General features: G+C 39.1%; 1 protein-coding gene across 2 annotated transcripts in view; it reads right to left on the reverse strand.

Annotated features, from left to right (window-relative positions):
* GALNT1 (polypeptide N-acetylgalactosaminyltransferase 1) overlaps positions 1 to 6,936 on the reverse strand; it is a 46,761-nt gene extending 39,825 nt beyond the window's left edge. Inside the window, exons 1-2 of one of the 2 annotated variants that reach the window (XM_010977428.3) lie at positions 6,883 to 6,936; positions 1,056 to 1,299 (exon numbers count right to left, since the gene is read on the reverse strand). In XM_010977428.3, the coding sequence (XP_010975730.1) occupies positions 1,056 to 1,194 (139 nt within the window). In that variant the 5' untranslated portion in view covers positions 1,195 to 1,299; positions 6,883 to 6,936. Of the gene's footprint in view, positions 1 to 1,055; positions 1,300 to 3,886; positions 4,003 to 6,882 lie in introns of those variants that run through there. The other variant, XM_031438951.2, reaches the window with a different exon arrangement.
* Between the last annotated feature and the right edge of the window lie 12,754 nt (positions 6,937 to 19,690).

Consider the following 19,690-nt stretch of genomic DNA (forward strand, 5'->3'; position numbering starts at 1 on the left):
AATGAGAAAGTTAGGGGTTAGGCTAGGTATTATTAAAGTCCAGTGTTAGCAACTGAGCCTAATTTTAGGCAAATTTCCCAAAAAATAAATAGAACTGGTCACACAATCCCATCTATAAAAATTACAGGAAGTAGGCTCACTTATCAATAAAAATAAATAATTTTTAGGTTATAAATTTTAAGGGACCAGGTGCCTGCACTGTAAAAGTGCAAAATATTTAAATGTGACAACGTATTCAAAGAAAACGAATCATCTACATATAACTCCTAAAAACAGATCCTGGTTAGCCAGATATTCTGTAACTAATCACAGAGAGTTCAGAGCCCAGAATAGCGGCATCACTGACTCACAAGGCAGAGTCATTTTCACCATGTTTAAAAACAAAAATAAAAGGCAGCATTCATGTGTTGGTTTAAACACAGAGTTTAAAACTGAATTTTTCAGGTGTCCTCTGCCAAAAATGTCAGTACTTGTCAACGTACATCCTCCATCATGTGCTTTCTTCCTTTCCCGTGTCAGTTACTGCGGCGTTCTCACAGCGGCCCCTATTTTACAGCCTAATCTTTTCAAAAGTTCTCCCTAAACATGCTAACTGGAGCTATCTCCAGCATTAACAAAACGAACTCTCCAGACCACATCTACCTAAAATGACCTCTTCCCTTAGGCCTGAGACGGGAAGGCTGGCGCAATCTCCCTGATGCCGCTACTGCAGTGTAACGCCCTGCTCAGCATTATGGAGTCAGACCAGTCCTCTGTACAGCTGCCGGAGTTCCGGCTCTGAGAGGCCTTGCATTATTTGGTCATATAACTTCCACAAAATTAACTACATTTAACATTGAACACACAAGTTGAATTTAGTAATTCTACACGTGATACTCGAATACTTTTAACTGTTGGAAGAACCCACTGGACAAGTGCTGCAAATATGACCATCATATACGGGAAGCCAGAGATTATGATTAATCTAAAACTGTTAAAACTTTATAGTTTCCAAATCAGTAAAAACAAGTGACATATGTATCAAAACAGGTCCATTGTGATAGAAAGTCACTCACCATCCCCAGCAGGAAGTCCTCTCTCTTTTTTTTCATCACATTTGTTGCATTCACTGAAGTAAAGCAGCAGGAACATATCCAAGAGTACCCAAATCAAGGAGGTGGCCAGGACCACCTTGCAATATGCAAATTTTCTCATGGCACTTTAAGTCAAATGCAAAATTTTAAAATATATATATATATAAATATACAAAGATCATGAAAATTATTCCAATCCAGTTTCATCAGAAATCACGTTCATAACCTACAGAAAGAAAAAAAAAAAAACTTAAAAATTCAGAACGTAAAGAATGAACTGCAAGATTAATTTAAAATGCATGTGAAATTTTACTATGAAGAATAGTTTTAAAATCAGACTTGAAAAAATACTTGTAAAATACATAAAAACTAATAGCATCAAGAAAAAGTAAGTCCTACAAATATCAATATACATGATCCAAGAGAAAAATGGACAAAGGATGTAAACAAGCCCTTTGCAGAAAGGAAACCTGAAGAGTCAATAAACCAGCAGAAAAGTGCTTGATTCACCACAACTAGGAAAATGCAAAAACAGTGAGCTACTATCTCACATGGGACTTAACTGCCTTCTATTCAACTGTTCTATTAAACACTAAAGCAAAAGTAAAGCCATTAACTGCCACAGGAGTTTGAGAAACTAGTGATTCCCAGTCCATTTCCACAACTCACATTCAGTTCCTGGGGCCCAAGGATTTATACGCATTCTCCTAGTAGCCGTACTAGAGCAGTTTAATTGGGGTGATTCTTGTCCCTCTGTTCCACTGAATCCCATTCTAAAAATGCTCATCACCAGCCACTCAGAAAAGGACTCATTAAAAGTATAACAGAAAAGAAAGGGCATCACAAGATCTGAGACCTAGTCCTTAATTTTATAGATGTCCCCCGATTTTTAGTTTCTAACCATCACCCCCTGCCCCAATCTGTTAAAATATCATGCGAAAATGACTGGAGGAACTGTCACCAAATTTGCAGTCATTTGGGACAGCCTGACCAGAAACATTTCTGGCACATAGGCGCTCATCCTGGGGAGCTCTGGAGGAGTCTGAGGGGCCTTGGAGAGGTAGGGTATCATCCCACCGAGCCGCAGACACAATGTTCAAAGGCCGGCTCATCAGGAAAGAGGTGAGCCAAGGGCATTCAGAGGAGCAGGTAGAGGAAACACTCTTGACACAGGTGCCCCACACTGAAAGCCCACGGGCAGGCGCACTGAAGGACTGGGCTGAGCGGCAGCAGAGCAGCTTCTTACAAGGGCAGCCTTATGTGGCATGCTCCCTGGCAGGCAGCTGAGCGGGGTTTACCCGCACAGTCCAAGACAGGCCAGAGAGTTTATCTATGAAAAAGATATGAGTCCTTGCCTACTCCACAAGGTGGCTAAACAGCAACTTGAAAAGCACCCCCAAAATACTCAGTGATACTTACAGACACATAATGTATTATTTCTACTCATCTCTCTGGGGACTTTGCTCTCTTGCATATAGTCCCCCTCTCATCAAACCAACACTCCCTGACTGCACGATGAGAACAGGGACTCTACTGTCACAGTCTTGCCTCAACTACCGGCACCTAAGGTAGCTGGGGTGAGGGGAGCATCAAAAGCATCACAGTGCACGGGGTCATGGAGCAACAGTCTCACTTTTCTGGAGAGAATATATATATATATATATATAGAGAGAGAGAGAGAGAGAGATAATATATATATATAAATTTATATTTCAAGCCACATTACATGGAAATCTTCCTCTTTTGGTCACTGGCAAAGCAAGGAATCTGACTGCTAGAGCAATATCTGGGATTCGAATGTGGCTTTGTGTTCTTTAAAATCTGCTGATTGTTATTTTTTTCAATCCTTGCAGCCCAGAACACTTAAATGTAAATCTTTTTAACTTTGTACCCCCATTCCTATTTAATTTTTCCAAGGCAACACAACTAGATTCTAAAACTGAAGATGAGATGCAGTGGGTGTATGTGCATTTAGGAGGAGAGCGTTGTGGAGAAAGGAGGATAAAGGAGAGGCAAAAATCTTTTAGCCCTTGGGTTATGTAAAGATTCCTTACACAGGAACAATAAAATGCACAAATCATTAAAAAGACTGATGAACTGGACCTCATAATTAAAATCTGCTCTTCAAAAGACAGTCAAGAAAATAAAAACAAGTCACATATTAGGAGGAAATATTTACAAGTTATGTATATGATAAATTACTTGTATATAGAATATATAAAGAACTCTCAAAATAACAATTTAATAAAAAGCCCAATCCAATAAAATGGGCAAAAGGCTTGCACTGTCACTTCACCAAAAAAGCGATACAGGTGGCAAACAAGCATGTGAAGAGATGCTCAACATCATTAGCTATTGGGGAGCTGCACGCTAAGACCACAATGAAACAACACTATGCACCAACATATACAGCTAAAGCAGAAAAGAAAAAAACACCAAGTGTTAGCAAGGAACTGCGGCAACTGGACCTCTAATACATTGCCAGTGGAACGCAAAATGGTAGTGTCTCTCTGGAAAACAGTTGGCAGTTTCTTCCCACAAGAATCTGCAATTCCATTCCTAGCTATTTACTTAAGAGAAGGGAAAATGTACATCTATACAAAGGCTTGTATGCAAATCTTTGTAGGAGCTTAATCATAATCATCAAAATCTAGAAACAACCTTTTGAGTAAAATAGCAAAACAGAAACATCAATCTCTTGGCCCTAAAACTTCCAACTTCTGAGTACACTTAGGCGCTTATCTCCCGTCTCCCAGAAACAAAGAACTCTCAGGCACCCACACCTAGAATCACTAACTTTGCATTGTACTAACCAGGCAAAGGGATGGGGGTGAGAGGACCCTCCAACAGATCTATTCATGAAGGCAATGATCCACACCATGGCAGCTCTTATCACACTATCAAATGCCAGTCTAAGAGATAAGCCATTCACACTGCAAAAGAGAAACATCAACTCAGGAAACCTGGCATGAAAGAGACATCCAGATAGGTTAGCTTCTAAATAGGTTTTGTCAGACAGTATAAGATACTAAACTCTTCTGCAATAAGGTTTTCTTTAAATTTTTTCTATAGTTGTTTTGTTTCTGTCTCTCCTTTAGCTAAAACCTTTTGAGGGCTTCTCAATGTCCTTCTATTTGGTTCTAAAGAGCACTGTTTGCAGGATGCACACCTGAGAGTCCTCCCTAAAGAAATTTTGTAAATAAGTTAAGGAAATGTTACTCTATTCACTCTGGGAGATTCATACTGTAAATTACTGCGCTAAAGGTTCTGTAAGTTCTACAATAAGGAAACCCATGTAACTGTGTTAACTCAGAACTTCTCATGTTCAAGTATGAAACTCTCCCCATCTACTTTGTCTTTTCTTTTTCTTTTTTTGCATAACACAAAGCAGGTTTCAAATAGCAATAACTAAAGTAGTAAAGATTGGTTTCACATTCTGGAACCAGGCAATTTTAAAATTATGGGTTATTTTCTTTCTGTAAAACTGTTATTTCTGTGAATCTGCAAACTGAATAAAAAAGAGACCCCACTGTGTTTAAAAGCCTCTCACAAGGCAGAACTTCATAAAAAGAAGGTTAATTATGTGTTATCTTGATTTAACTGTTTTAAGTTCATATTTCTGGATCATTCCTTAACATAACACATATCTATATATAATATAAATAGTTGTGGACAAAAGAGGGAAATCCCAAAGTCACCATTATATAAACCCCTAAAAGAAAAGAATCTACAAAGCTCCCCTCAGATAAGTGAAATCTGTCAACTATTTCTACTATTATTTTTTCTAAGTACAGAGTATCATATTTTAAAGAATATATCAGCATTAAATTCTACATTCAGCAAATGCAACATTATTTCATGTATGATACTGTGAAGAAAGGGTTAACACAGCAGGTCTGTTTTACTCAGTCCTTGCTAACCCCTTGGGGATGACTAGAGCCTTGGCAATGACCCCTGGCCAAACTCTGAGAACTAAACTCCTGGAATGTTCACAGTCAATGGTTAAGGATGTTAGAGGTGGTGGGTCAGGATATACCAGGCTGTCAGCAATGTTTAATCACCAAGATTTACGATGTGCACCTGGTATCTGGTCTGGGCCCTAAGTCTCAGTTACGGGGACTGGCCACGTGGCAGGAATATGCCTATGTGGACAGCTTCCTACAAGAACTCTGGACTGTAACACTCACGTACTTCCCCGGCCAGACGCATCTTGTACAAGCTCTATCACTCATAGCTACAGAGAAAATCGTGTCCCTGTCATCCGCGCAGAGGGTCTCAGAAGTCCATGCCTGATCGCTCTAGCATTCACCTGTATACATCTGTTTCCTGTTGTTCTTGCACTGTATCCTTTGCTGTAATAAAACTTAGCCGTGAGTACAATACTATGCAGAGTTGTGTGAGTCTTTCCAGCAAATCACACTAGCGGGCAGTCATAGGACCCTCAAAACAAACACCGTTAAAGAATTTGGTTTGCCATAATACCCACTTCCCTCACTATTTTTCAGAAGCTAAATGATCATAATAACAACATCCTTAAATTAAAAATCAGTGCATAGGATAAAAGCTAAGATGGAAGGTCTGAGATTACTGTCCTTAGAAATGCTTGGTGCAAGACGGGCCCTTGGCTGGAGTCTGGGAACTTGAATGATAAACGTCCCTACACTGATATAAAACTTACCTTAAATGATAAGTGTTGCTTCACTGCACCTAAGCTGTCTGTGCAAACAGTACAGTTTATGCAAAACATCCGTTTTCCTTCTGGGAGCCTGAAATTTTGGTACATGCTAAGCAGAGGGTGCTTCCACTATCGGGTCCAATAAAAACACTGGCACTGAGTCTAATGAGTTTTCCTGGTTGACAACACTTCACATGTGTTGTCAAAATTCACTGCTGGAGGAATTAAGCTCACCTCCTGGAACTAGTGACTAGTTTCCCCCAGACTTCACCCCATGCACTTTTCCCTTTGCTTATATTACTTTGCATCCTTCTGCCGTACTAAATCTTAGCCGTTATTATGACTACATGCTGAATCCTGTGAGCCCTCCTAGCCAATCACTGAACCTGGGGCTGCTCTCGGGAACACCCAACACAGGCAGCATTTTGAATCAGCAGTGAGTGTCTCTTAGGCCAAATGCTGAATTTCAAATTTCAAATTCTAAAACGTATCACTTATGTGAGTCTAGCAATTGTATTTTATTTGCATAAACCTAGACTTCTTTATTCCTCTGAATGAGAAACACACCCACCTTATGGTCCCATTGCACTGAATTAAATAAAGTAATGCACAACACACCCATTTACTAAACACCCAGTAAATGTTAAATAGTATTTCTAGAGGTTCTTAGATGAAACCAAAAAACCAGGAATCTTTTATATTTGAACTGACACAATGAGAATTCAAATGGCCGTCTGGAGCACTGCAGAGAGCAGCTCAGAGACCAGCTTTAACCCTCCACCTCAACACTGGCGCTGTGAGTGACTTCCAGTCCACCTGACAGGATTATCAGGTGAGCTCAAGCAGGTTAAGCTCTCACAAGAATCTTTCTATTCCTAAATTTGGTCTTCATTTAGTCTTGAAACTGACCTCCCAAATGAGACGTGAATGCACTAACTAATTAGTACTGGGGCTCTGCTTGATGGTTAGTTCTCAGATTACTAAACTAGCACTTTAGCACAAGCCATTTTCTTGTGCGTATATGAGGCATAAAGTCCAATCAACGTACGTGTGAAACGTACAGCACTGTAAGAGCAAACCCCAATGTAAAGAGAAGCACAACCCTGCGTCATTTACTCCCAGCTACCAACTTACCCCAAAGTGGCTTTTCAAATGAATTCAAATCCCAAATCCACATGTCTCACATCGCCTGTTGAAAAATAAATTTCCTAAAATCAGTTTGTTACAGAATAACTCTATCCTCCCCTCTTACCTCAGCTTCCCTATTCCACTGGACGCAGGCCAGCCACCCCCTGAGGACAAGGACCAAGTCTCACTCAGCTACTACCCCAATGCTGAGCACAATACCTGGCACACAGCATGTGTTCAGTTAATGTTTATTACGTGAATAAGTGAGTCAATGAACAAATTATTACCGACAGCCAACACCAAGCTCAGTGGAAACACTATAGAGTTTTTCCTCCCCTTAGAAATTTGTGAGGACATTAACTTCCCAGGGGGTGGGGGGTAGGCCAAGGACACAAAGTTAGCACCCATGGCAGATGCTCCTTGTTCCTTATTGCACCCCCATCCCCATGTCTTTCACAGCCTTTAGACCCCCAACTGAATTCAAGTGATCATTTTCTGCTACACTACCTATTCCTGACTGGTCCAAGCCAACCACGGCTGTTCCATTCCTCCTGCCAGTGCAAATAACCAAATCTCAACCAGCAGGACCTGAGGGGAAATCTGCTGGGAAGCATTCAGGAAAAGCTATCCTCCCTCACAGCGATGCTGAAGGGTAAACTGTATTTTTCTGCCTTTGGGTATTGTTTGCAGAGCATACTTAGAAGTGTTGCAACTATCCTGAGGTCACGAGGGAAGCCAACATCAACACGCTAAGGACGACAAAGTGAAAACATGGACAGCAAAAGGGACCCGGATAATATCAAGGGGACACTACCAGGCTAACCCTGAAATCTCCGAGGTCCGGGCTTCTTGTTACCACAGAGTATTCTGCTACTACAGTCAAAAACATGCCAGTACATCACTCTGCAACCTACAATTATTGATTAAGATAGGTATGTATCCAGTGAAGAAAAAAATGAGATGTGAACCAGTGGAAGATCCAAATTAAAGTCTATTTTTACAGAGAACTGCACAGAAGCAGAATTTCAATATAAATTTAATAGCTGTGAATTAGAACCTAGTGTATAACATGACCATTCTTAGCATAATTTAAGCTACCACAGAATCACATATCCTTAATTCATTCAACATTTAATAAACACGAAGTATGTACAAGACACAACACTAAGTCGTTTGATGTACCTGAATATGAGAACGGCTCAGTTTCTGTCCTCAATGACCTTGCAGTGCAGGAGGACAGATACTAAGTTTGTGTGGCACTCTACAATTTACAAAATGCTTTTATACCTTTGCAACAGGTGCCAAGTTACAGGAAACGATAGTACACGAAGGAGAGAAATTGGTAGGGGATTGGTTTGAGTCAGGAAAAGGCAAAAGGGTACTTCAGGTAGACAAAACAATGTGAGCTAAAACAGGGAGGCAGGAAACTCAGGGGACGTCTAGGGACAGCAGACAGAAACTGGGAGGGGTGGCTGAAAGAGTGTGTTCAGAACAAGGGAAATCTTGACTATCACACTAAGGAGTCTGGAAGAGCAATGGTCAAGGGAAGTCTTCCCATGTTTTGACTTTTCTCTCTTGAATACAAATGCCAAATCATTACAACGGAACACTGAGGTTTCAGAAAATTTACATATTTCCTCCGAACCATGAACTCAGACGCAAGCAAATACTTTGCCACCATCAGCAGTGGAAAACCTCAGAGATCCTGGGGAGCAGTTTCTGGCAAGCAAAGGATCCAGCAGGACCTTCTTCCGGGCTGGAGGCCCATTCTACATTCCGACCACTGAGGTCCCCAGGTCTCCCAGGTTTTGTTCTGAATTTTGCCAAAATGCCAACCTTAGCCCCGAGTTCCACAACGCTGCCCTCTTCCCCTCGAACTGTCACTCTCTCTTCTTTCCTTTACCACCTCTGTGCAAGTAGTCATTATTGTCTGTCTCCAATTTTTCAACTCCTCAATCGAGTGTACTCTGGCTTCACTTCAAGGAAACTGTTTTTTGATCAAGTCACTCTAATGCCCAAATTACCATGATCAGTTTCTTTCTCATACTCATTCTACTTGATGTCTTGGCTTCAAACTATCTGTGGAGCAGGCAGGCTCCCAATAAAATGTAACCTTTTCTTTCCTTGGCTCAAGGGTCATTCCTTGTCCTCCCTCTTTTCTAAGCATGCTCTGCAGCCTTCTTCACTGCTCATCTCACTCTGCCCGGATCTGTCCACAGGCTGCCTGACACTCTACACAGCCTCCTTGGGAAACCTAACAGCTGTAAAGCCTCACCCACCATGTGCCCATGGCTCTCATATCTGTAACTTCTTCCCGTGACTCTCTGGTTGGAATGCGAGTTTCTCCAGCACGGGAATCATGTTTTTCACACTTGAGCCCTACAAACCTTATGAAATGTCTCAAGACAGCAGAAACTCATATACAAAACAGCATCTCCACCCCAGGTCATTATTTTTTCCTAATGCTTTACTTTCCATCTAGCACCAAATACTAATTTACAACACACTATATATTAATTAATTAATTATCCTATAAGCTTCATGAGGGCAGAGACTTTATTCTGTTTAATATTACTACAGCACATGGAATAGTACTTGGCATACGGCAGAAGAGTTCAATTATTATTTGGTTAAATGAATAAAAACACCAGAAAGCAATACCTAGGAACAAAAGTAGTCAAAATTAAAGCATTTTAAGGTTGCTGTGTTTAGGTAAAGGGCAGAGATATTTGATTAATTACAGACTTTTTAAGATCAAATTTTTTTAATTAAAAGGTAACTAATTAATTAAAAACAACGTATAATTAAAAACCAAACTGAAAAGAGGTGAAATAAGAAAACCAACCTCAAAATAAAATACGAAAGGAATTTTAAATCATTTAAAAAAACCCCACAAATATAGAAAGCACAAAACAAAATGGTAGAAATAAATCCCTGTACATAAGTAACTAAAATGAAGATAAAAAGGACTAAATGTATTCATTAAAAGTTATCAGATTGGATTTTTTAAATAAAAGCTGTATGCTCTTTAGACATGCACCAAAAACATAAGGATTCAGAAAAGCTAAAAGGAAAGCAACCTCACCAAAGACATACAGATGGTAAATAAACATATGAAAAGATGCTCCACATCATATGTCACCAGGAAAATGCAATTTAAAGAGCACTGAGGTACCACTGTACACCTGCTATCATGGCCAAAATCTAGAACACTGGTAACACCAAACACTGGCAAGGAACCCGCATCCAACAGCAACTATTCTCCACTGCTGGTGAGGATGCACAATGATACAGCCACCGTGGAAGACAATTCAGCAGTTTCTTACAAAACTAAACATATCCTCATACCATCAGCAATCACATGCCTTCATATTTACCCAAAGAAGTTGAAAACTTCTGTCCACATAAGAACCTGCACATGGATGTTTACACAGTAGCTTTAATTGCCGAAACTTGGAAGCAACGAAATGTCCCTCAGTAAGTGAATGGATGAATGAACTGTGGTACATCCAGACAATGGAATATTATTGTGTAAAAAGAAATAAGCTATGAAAAGCCATGAAGGAAAAGTAAATGCACGTTACCGTGAAAGAAGTCAATCAGAGAAGGTCACATACTATGTGATTCCAACTACATGATGTGACAGAAAAGGCAAAATTATGGAGCCAAAAAAATTAAAAGATCAGTGGTTGTCAAGGGTGGGGGTTGAAGGTCAGGCTGAATAGAGGACAGAGGACTTTCAGGGCAGTGAAAATACTCTGTATGATATTATAATGATGGATATATGCCTTTATACATTGGTCCAAACCCACAGAATACACACTCCTGAGTGAACCATTAGGTAACCTATGGACTTTGAGTGATTAAAATGTGTCATTATAGGTTTATCTTTTGCTTAAAAAAGAAAAAAAAAAAAGGTACCACTCTGGTGAGTGATGCTAATAATGAGGTTATGCACTTGGAGGGGAAGGGCCATATAGACTGAAATCTCTGTACCTTCCTCTCAATTTTACTGTAAGCCTAAAATTGCTTTAAAAAGACAGTCTTTAAAAAAAATAAAAGCATGGAAGATTCATACACAGAAAGGTTGAACAGCGTATACTAGACTAACCCTCCCACAAACAACCATAAACTCTGGCCAAAATATAAAAACAACTATAAGCAATGGAGAGCAGTCAAAAGGCAGAAACTAGAGAGAAGCCTTTGAAAGAGCGTTTCTATGCCAGGTGAGATTTGCCTTTACACAGCTGCTTGCCTGAGGGCAGATACCGGCCTACACTATGCAGAGCAGGCATCAGAGGATGAAGTCTGGAGCTTACAGAGCACCTGGAAAGCAAAGAGGGATATCCTAGAAAAGAGGGAACCCAAAATACATATGTAAACTCCATCACAATCCTTAGCTGAGCCCTGGACCACACAACACAGAAGAGAACCCAGAGGCCCAGAAGGAAAGCAACAGCCAGATGGCTGGACGAACTAAGCAAAGACATCAGCTGCTGCCCAGTGCACAGAAACAGAGTTTGGGTGACTTCCTGCTAGAACAACAAAGAGTCAGAAGTCTTTAAGAAGACAGAACTACACAAAAATACATCCACAGTACCCCATATGCAGTAAAAACAAACAAACAAACAAAAAAACTAGACATGAAAATAAACAGAAAAATGTGACCCACAGTCAAGAAAAAAAAGCAGTCAATACATACTGAACACAAGATTACACAAGGGTTATAAAGCAGCTACTATAAATATGTTCAGGGACCCAATAATAAAGAGAGGGAACTCTTATCAGGCAAAGGAAAACTATAATAAGGAACTATATGGAACCACGTGGAACACAAAGATACAGTTTGAAATGAAAAATTCACTTGGCAGGCTTAACGGCAGATTAGAGACAACAGAATACAGGGTCAGTCACCTGAAGATGACAATCAAAAGCAATTATCCAATCTGAAGATCTGAGTGGAAAGAAAAATATCTTAATGAACAGAGAGCCTCAGTGAGCTCACTGAGCAGAGGTACAACACCACAAAGTTTAACCTGTGTGAAACTGGAATCCCGAAAGGAGGGCACAGAGGAGATTGTGCAGAAAAACAGACATAAAAATAACAGCTGAAAATGTCCACAGTTGGTGGCAAACAGAAAACTGCAAATCTAAGATCAGTGAAATCTAAGCAAGATAAATACAAAGAAAATTACAACTGGAGCACATCGTTTTCAAACTGCTGAAAACTAAAGACTCAGAAAATCCTGAAAGCAGCCGGGGGTGGGGGGGCAGCGGGGAGATATATTATACACACAGAAAAAATGGATGACTTCTCAGAAACAAAGACATTTTCAGATAAAGAAGAAGCCAAAACAACTCATCTCTCACAGACCTGCACTACAAGAAACGTTAACCAAAGTTTTTCAGGCAGGAGGAAAATGACACCAGATGGAAACTCCGATCTGCAGGGAGAAAGGAAGAATGTCAGCAATGGTTAAGTATCTGAGCAAATATAAAAGCTTATTTTTTTCCGTTTTGATTTCTTAAAAGACATGGCTGATTAAAACAAAATTTATAACTTTGTAATGTACAGTGTATTAATATGAAGTAACATCTGATAAAATTAGAGCAAAGGATAGAGTGGGAAAAAGCATAACTATATAGTTGCAAGGGACTTAACTTTTACGTGAAATAACACAACCGAACACCCATTCACGATATTTAAAACAAAAACAAAAGAAATTCTAGGAAACTAAAAGTAAGAATGAACTCTGTGAACCTGATAAACGATATCTGCCCTCAATCTACAGTAAATAAAACACTTACTGGTGAAGTGTTGAAAGCATTTCCTTCAAAGTTAGGAAAAGGACAAAAATGCCTTCTATCACTTTTTCCTGCCAACAATGTACTAGAATTCCTATTCAGAACAGTAAAACAAGAAACAAAATATTTAAGAACTGGAAAGAAGAAAACAGAACAACAACAAAAGAAATGATTAAAAAAAAATCCAAGAAAATAAAGACAATTCAAGTCAATGAGAACTTTTAGCAAGATTGCTGGATTCAAGATCAACATAAAAAATTCAATTAATCCTTTTGCCTCTAATAACTAGAAAACTGCATAGAAAGACCTTTTAGGAAATGGAGATATACTTTAAAAAATGACACAAATGAACTTATTTATAAAACAGAAATAGATTCAAGGACATAGAAAACAAACTTATGGTTACCAGGGGACTGGGGAGAGGGGATAGAGGAATAAATTGGGAGTTAGGGATTTGCAGATACCAACCACTAAATATAGAATAAACAAGGTACTATTGTATAGCACAGGGAACTAAATTCAGTATCTTGTAATAGCCTATAGAGAAAAAGAATACGAAAAGGAATATGTATGTATGTACAACTGAATCACTATGCTCTACACCAGAAATTAACACAACACTGTAAATAGACTATACTTCAATTTTTTTAAAGATGGAGAAAAAATGAAGCTATAGCATGATTCATATGGAAGGTTTATTACAGTAAATTATCTCAATATTAATCTATATACTTAATAAGGTTCCAATCAAAATCACAATAGCTTTTTAATAGAACTTTAAAAGCAGCTCCTAAAATCATACAGAAGAGCAAAGCCATGAAAGCCAGTGAGATTTTGAACAAGGCCAGGGAACTGTCTACCACATATCAATCAAGCCGTAGTAATGACGGCAGTGTGAATCATGGGCAGAGACCAATTAAAAGACCAACAAAACAGAACAGAGTCCAAGATCAGAACGACATGAACATGCAAACAACATATGACAGAGGGGTCACTACAGATCAGTACGAAATGGATGGGCTATTTAATGTGTTCACCCATATGTAAAAATAAAATTCTGACCTCACACCACACAAATAAACAACTCCAGGTACTTTAAAGATTTAAGGATATATATCTCTAAAACTTTAAAAGAAAATATAGGCAAGTATCTTTATATCCTTGGTTACAGAAGAATTTGTTAAACAATACTCAAAAAGCACAAATAATAAAGGAAAAAAAGGAAGAATTACTACATGAAAATTAAAGTTTTTAATACAACCAAAGACATCATAGACATTTACATGATAACCCAAAGACTGGGGGAAATATCCATAACAGAAATAATCAGCAGAAGTTTAATATCAGAATGTATTAAAAACATTTCCTAACCAAAACAAATAACACACAAGTGAAAAACAGCCAAAAAGTATGAATGGGCAAATCACAGACAACGAACCATAAACAGTCAATGAACATACGAAAATTTACTCAACCTCGGTAGTACTTAAGGAAATGAATTTGCCCTCAACAGATTAGCAAAAAAGACAAGTTGTTAGTAAGGAATAAAGAAATGCGATGATCATACAATGCTTTCCAAGTGTGATCTGGCACGGCCACTTTGGAGGGCAGCCTGACAATATGCAGGAAAGCTGAAGAAAGCACCCCCTCTGTGGCTCAGTAATCCCACTTCTAGGTACAGAACCCAGAGAAACTTGCACATGAGCATGAGGAGAGCGTGAGGAGACATACAAAGGCTGCAGCACTGTTTATAATGGGGGAAAAGGTAACAGCTTAAATGTGCATCAAGAGGAAAATGGATACACGAACTGTGTAACAACACTGCAGAGCAGTTAGGATTAAAGGAGAACTCTGTGCCTCAGTATGGGTAAACAATGCTGAAGGAGGAGAAAAGCTATCTGCACAGTATGTACAGTACATTCCATTTATGTACAGTTGTAAAGCAGATTAAAGTAAGCACTATTCATGGACATGAGCATATATTGTAAAGATCAAACAATAGGCATGAGAACAATGTATCAAATTCATATACGGTTAATTCTGAGGAGGGAGGGGAAGGCTTCAACTATAATGGAACTTCTTTTATATAAAAGATCTAAGTTGTGGCAGATTGCTAGCTACTCAAGGAACATCTACATTCCTCTTCTCTTACTGCTGTACTACTGAGTGGCAATTTACATACCCTGGCCTGCCATGCAGATTAAGGTAGCCAGCAAGATAAAAATCAGAAATCACTGGGTAGGGTATGGGAAAGATACAGAAAGGGCAGTACTGACATACTGCCTGGAATGTGAACGGCAAGGACTTTCTCTGCAACCATGAGATGACCTTGAGAAAGCAAGCCATAGGCTAAGGCTTGAACAGCAGAAAGATAACTTTGATAACCACACAGATGCCATGTCCTGGGAGGGAAAAAACCCTCTATAAGCACATCTGGCGGGGTGGGGAGGGAACTAGGGATCTTTCAGATGCAGCTAAACCTAACACTAACTGACACAGAAGCAAATAGGGGAAAATGTAAAGATAAGACACAGGGGAAAGGTGGGTTCATGACTCTTCCTTGTCTTCTGCTACTGTACTTTTCTGTGCTTTAAATTTTTTATTTAAAAAATACTTTTTACTTCTCAGATATTGAACAAAGATTCTCAAATGTTACCCACAGACGGCTGCTGGACCACAGATCAAGCCAAAATGCAAAGGCAACGTGTAGAGCTATGAGGTGGCCAATGAGGAGCGCATGAAGAATTCACTAGAAACTGGCCAACCCCACTCTGAGAACGCAGACAGTTACTGTGCTATTACCACCAGCACTGCTACTGCCAGTCTGGGCAACAAACAAGACTGTGAGACCCGACAGTTTATTGGCTCTGGGCTAGGGATGAGAAAAACGCAGAACAATTTGCAGACTAAATGGAAATCTATGGTCATTCCCTTTTCCCTTCTCCATGCATTCTCCAGGACCCAGTGCCACACTTTTCCTCCTCCTCCACTGAAGATTCTGAGATGAAAGAAGGAAGAAAAAACATCAAAGGACAATAGTACCCTCAAATGCAATTTAGCTGTTTTTCCCGACCACAAACATGAAAGTTCTTTTGAGAGCCTTCACTTAAAAGCACTGTCTGATGTTACTCGGATATTAACTTAAGTGATTTGGGGGAATTGAAAAAGTTTTAAAATTTGTGCAACAGATCAAATGAAAACAGAAATTTGGGATGGGGGTAGATTTCAGATGGGTCCAAGGTAATGTCTGCAATATTTAGTTACCACATGAAAAAACACCACCACCACAACAACAAAACCCCTTTGTTCACTTATTAGCATGTTACAGACAGATAGGGCTCTAATTAGTCGTGAATTCTACGTCATAGATTTATCACAGGTGCCACACACTACAAAACACACTCTTCATTTTCTTCCCTTAACTAGTCGGCTCTCTGGTACATCAGTTTTTGTTTGTGTGTGTGTGGGGGGGGGTTCTTCCCTAATTTGGTTTCTCCCTAATGCCACTTCACTTCTTTTCCTTGCTTATATTGTTTCTGTATTCTCTCCTGCTGATTCTACTCAACTTTCTGGCCCCTTGCCCTTTCTTTCCGTGAAGAACTATTCTCTGCCTTACTCCCTCAAAGTTAGTCTCCTAGTTTCCCACGGCTTCTGCACTGATACTAGTTAAAATCCATACCGGGAGATAACATCCCAAGTGCCTTTTCTTGGAATTTTTTTCAGCTCTTTGGGGGCAGACAGAGGATTTACTTCCTGCTCTCAGAACCTCCCCCCCAAACCACTGCAATTAGGATGTTATTCATTGAACAATAGAAAGCTAACAGTTGTTGAAAAAGTCCCTGAAATAATCCTGCTATTTAATTCACATCAGTAACTCAAAACATTACTTCTGCACTATTTTTTTAAATTCTACTTACTTCTCAAAATTGTATTCTGCAGAAACCTCTACACACTTGAGTTCTCTCTCCTTTCCCTACTACACACACTAAAGAGTTGCACATGTTTTTCTTTATTACCGACAAAGATACCATAACTAACCCTCCCAGCAAGACAATGAGCTAGGTACTGCTGTGCCCATCCCCCTTACAGGTAAGAAGACTGACACTTTAAATTAGGTAATTTGCTGGCTAACTCACTATGGCTTATTTGAAGTGGTTTTGATTTTTTTTTTTTAATTGTGAGCTCATGTTCCTAGAAATTTTACTGTATCAATTCTCTGAGGTCTGTGTTCTGTATTCCTTCAGAGAGGCTCTGGTTTGCTCCTCAGTCCTAACAAACTAAGACCACTTTTACTGATGTCTTGGCTTGGGTTTTGTGGGGGGGGGGGGCACTGAGGTAGTATGAGTTCTGACCCAAACCCAGTGAAGAGTGGACTTGTCATCATGTCTCAGGGAGGCCTAATACCTTTCCAATGAAAGACAAGCTGAGACACAGAACTCTCCTTACCCAATTCCTACACTCATCCACCCCTGCAGGTTTAAAATTTTTTTCCCTAGCTTTTCTACCAACACCTTTCAGGGAGTTTCAGCTTTATACATGAGTCCTGGATGTTACTTCTCACCTTGACCCCCAGACTCTGTCTAGTACCCCATGGTCACCCTGCAAAACTGAAAGCTCTAGGCCTCCAGGGATCGACAGACACCAGCACTCACAGCATAGCAGCCAGTATCACCATGAGCTCACCTCCCTAGAGTCACGATTTTTTTGTTTTTGACCTTACTTGCTTGTCAGCTCAACTATGCATTTAAAAGGTAGTTTGAATATCTGGTCCAGTTATTTGTAATGTTTCATAAGGGGAGACTTTCTAAAATTCTCTGATTTGCCACACTGCCAAGAAACCGAAGCCTCTAAACATTGTGAATAGGCTGCTAGCCGAGTATTTTCCCCCAGAAGAAATGTACCTCTACTTTTAAAAGCCAAAAGGAAAAATGACTCATTTGATTAACAAATATGTACCAAACACTGTTCTACGCACTTGGCATAAATCTCTAAACTAAACAAAGATTAATGCACTCAAAGGCCCTATGTGGGAGGAGAGATGCAGACAGCAAACAATAAACACAAGTCAACTGAACTGTATCACAGAAGAAGTAAGAGCAATGGAAAGAAGAAACAGAATAGTCAAGTAGAAGGACCAAGAGCAAGGCTGGGGGACTGCGATCTTCAACAAGGTACCTATTACTAAAACATTAAGTATTTCCCCCACATACCACCCATTAATCTTTATTAAACACACAATTATAAGAAACTGAGTATTTTCCTCTTCTCTTGACATAAAGTAGGATGGTGAGCAGCCTACAGACATTTTAATACTACATGACTCCATCCACTTCAAAGAAACAGAGACACACCTGAGTATTAATCATTGCAGGTGCTGCTTAAAAAGTTATACTACCTATTCAAAAAATTAAATTAAGTACATGAAATTTAAAAATATGCTTATGACGGGATCAAAACAGGCACTCGAATATTTACTAAAACATAATTAAATGAGAATTATCCTTCATGTTTCTAAAGATAATTAGTAATTAATTGGTAACACTATTAGGCAGTTCTTTTGAATGTTAAACCTAATTTAGAAGGCAATTTGTCCAATTATACCTCATTCTTTCATGGAGATGTGCCCTATTTACAACTCTTTAAAACAGGTTTTTCTCTTTTCATAAAAAGAATCATGTACGAATTTGAGTTAGTTATTAAATCATACCTTAAAACATTTAACTCCAAAACCAAGACTGTACTTTTCAGTTCTGTAATTACGTTCACTGCTTTTCTCTACATCCCTTAATTTTTCCTTCCATTTCTTAAAAGGCAGACAATAAAGCTAGAGTTTATATCCAATATTCTATATAAACAGTGTTATAATTACATACAAAAGATGATCTCTTTTTTTTTTTTTAATGATACAGGTGATAATGATGGTAACAGATTAATGTTCCAGCATGGCCACTTTATTTTGTCTGTCAGATAAAACTTTCAAAGGACAAGACCTGAAAAACGTAGAAACAGGATTAACTTGTAAAAACAGAAACTTTACAGGAAATTTATGATCCTTTTTCGAGATTAAAAAAAAATAGAAACAAGTCCATGTAGTAATAAAATAGACAAATATGAGAATGTTTCCTGAGGCAGAAAAATAACTGCATTTTAAATAAACTGCATCCTAAAACCGGCTAGTGGTGATGGTGCTTACAGCACTGTCTGAGCTCTGGCAGCTGCCACTCTCCCCTAGTCTCCAGACGGTAAGAATTCCTCCTGCATTTGGCAAGTAGAATAAGACTTCTTCCACCTCCTCACTTTTGTCTGACTACGTACTGGACCTTGACTCAATTTTATTTTGCATACTCTCAGATGTGTAAAGAAAATGACTTGTCTTTAAAAAAGAATCTGAGTTAGGTAATGTTTAATGACATAACTATTTCTATAAGGTTGCTGCAAATTTCATTAAAATGTCTTACTTACACAAAATTGGAAAAGTAAACCTCAGAAACAAAATTAGGTCTCTGGTTGCAATTAAATCTTTTTGTTTGTTTGTTAATGAAAGCAAACCAATGATCATGTACTTGAGGGAAAACAGCCTTTATAAAATACTAGTAGTTCATATTAAGACATAGTAAACTATGATATATTAAACACTATTAAATAAAATACTGAAATTTAGCAATGGTACAGAGTGACACAGAGTAAACACAACATGCTCACCTGCCTCACTGTCTCTCACACAGCATCCCCAATTTAGCAGCTTAGCCAAGGAAGGAGAAAGAAAGGGAATTCAGGGCTCCAGGGAACGAAGCCCCAACATATACGCACTGTAACGCAATCAGCTCTGTATCTATACGTTGGAGCTTGGTAGAAGATACTATTTGAAAACATGCTCCTGCTACTAAGAAGTCAGAAAACCATCCATGTAAAGCAGCAGATCTTAAAATGGTACCCCAGAAACCCCTTGTGGGGGCCCTCAAGATCCTTCTAAGGAGTCTGCAAGTTCAAAACTATTTGTACACTAATA

Source organism: Camelus dromedarius, chromosome 32 (genome assembly GCF_036321535.1).
Source record: "Camelus dromedarius isolate mCamDro1 chromosome 32, mCamDro1.pat, whole genome shotgun sequence".
Taxonomy (NCBI): domain Eukaryota; kingdom Metazoa; phylum Chordata; class Mammalia; order Artiodactyla; family Camelidae; genus Camelus; species Camelus dromedarius.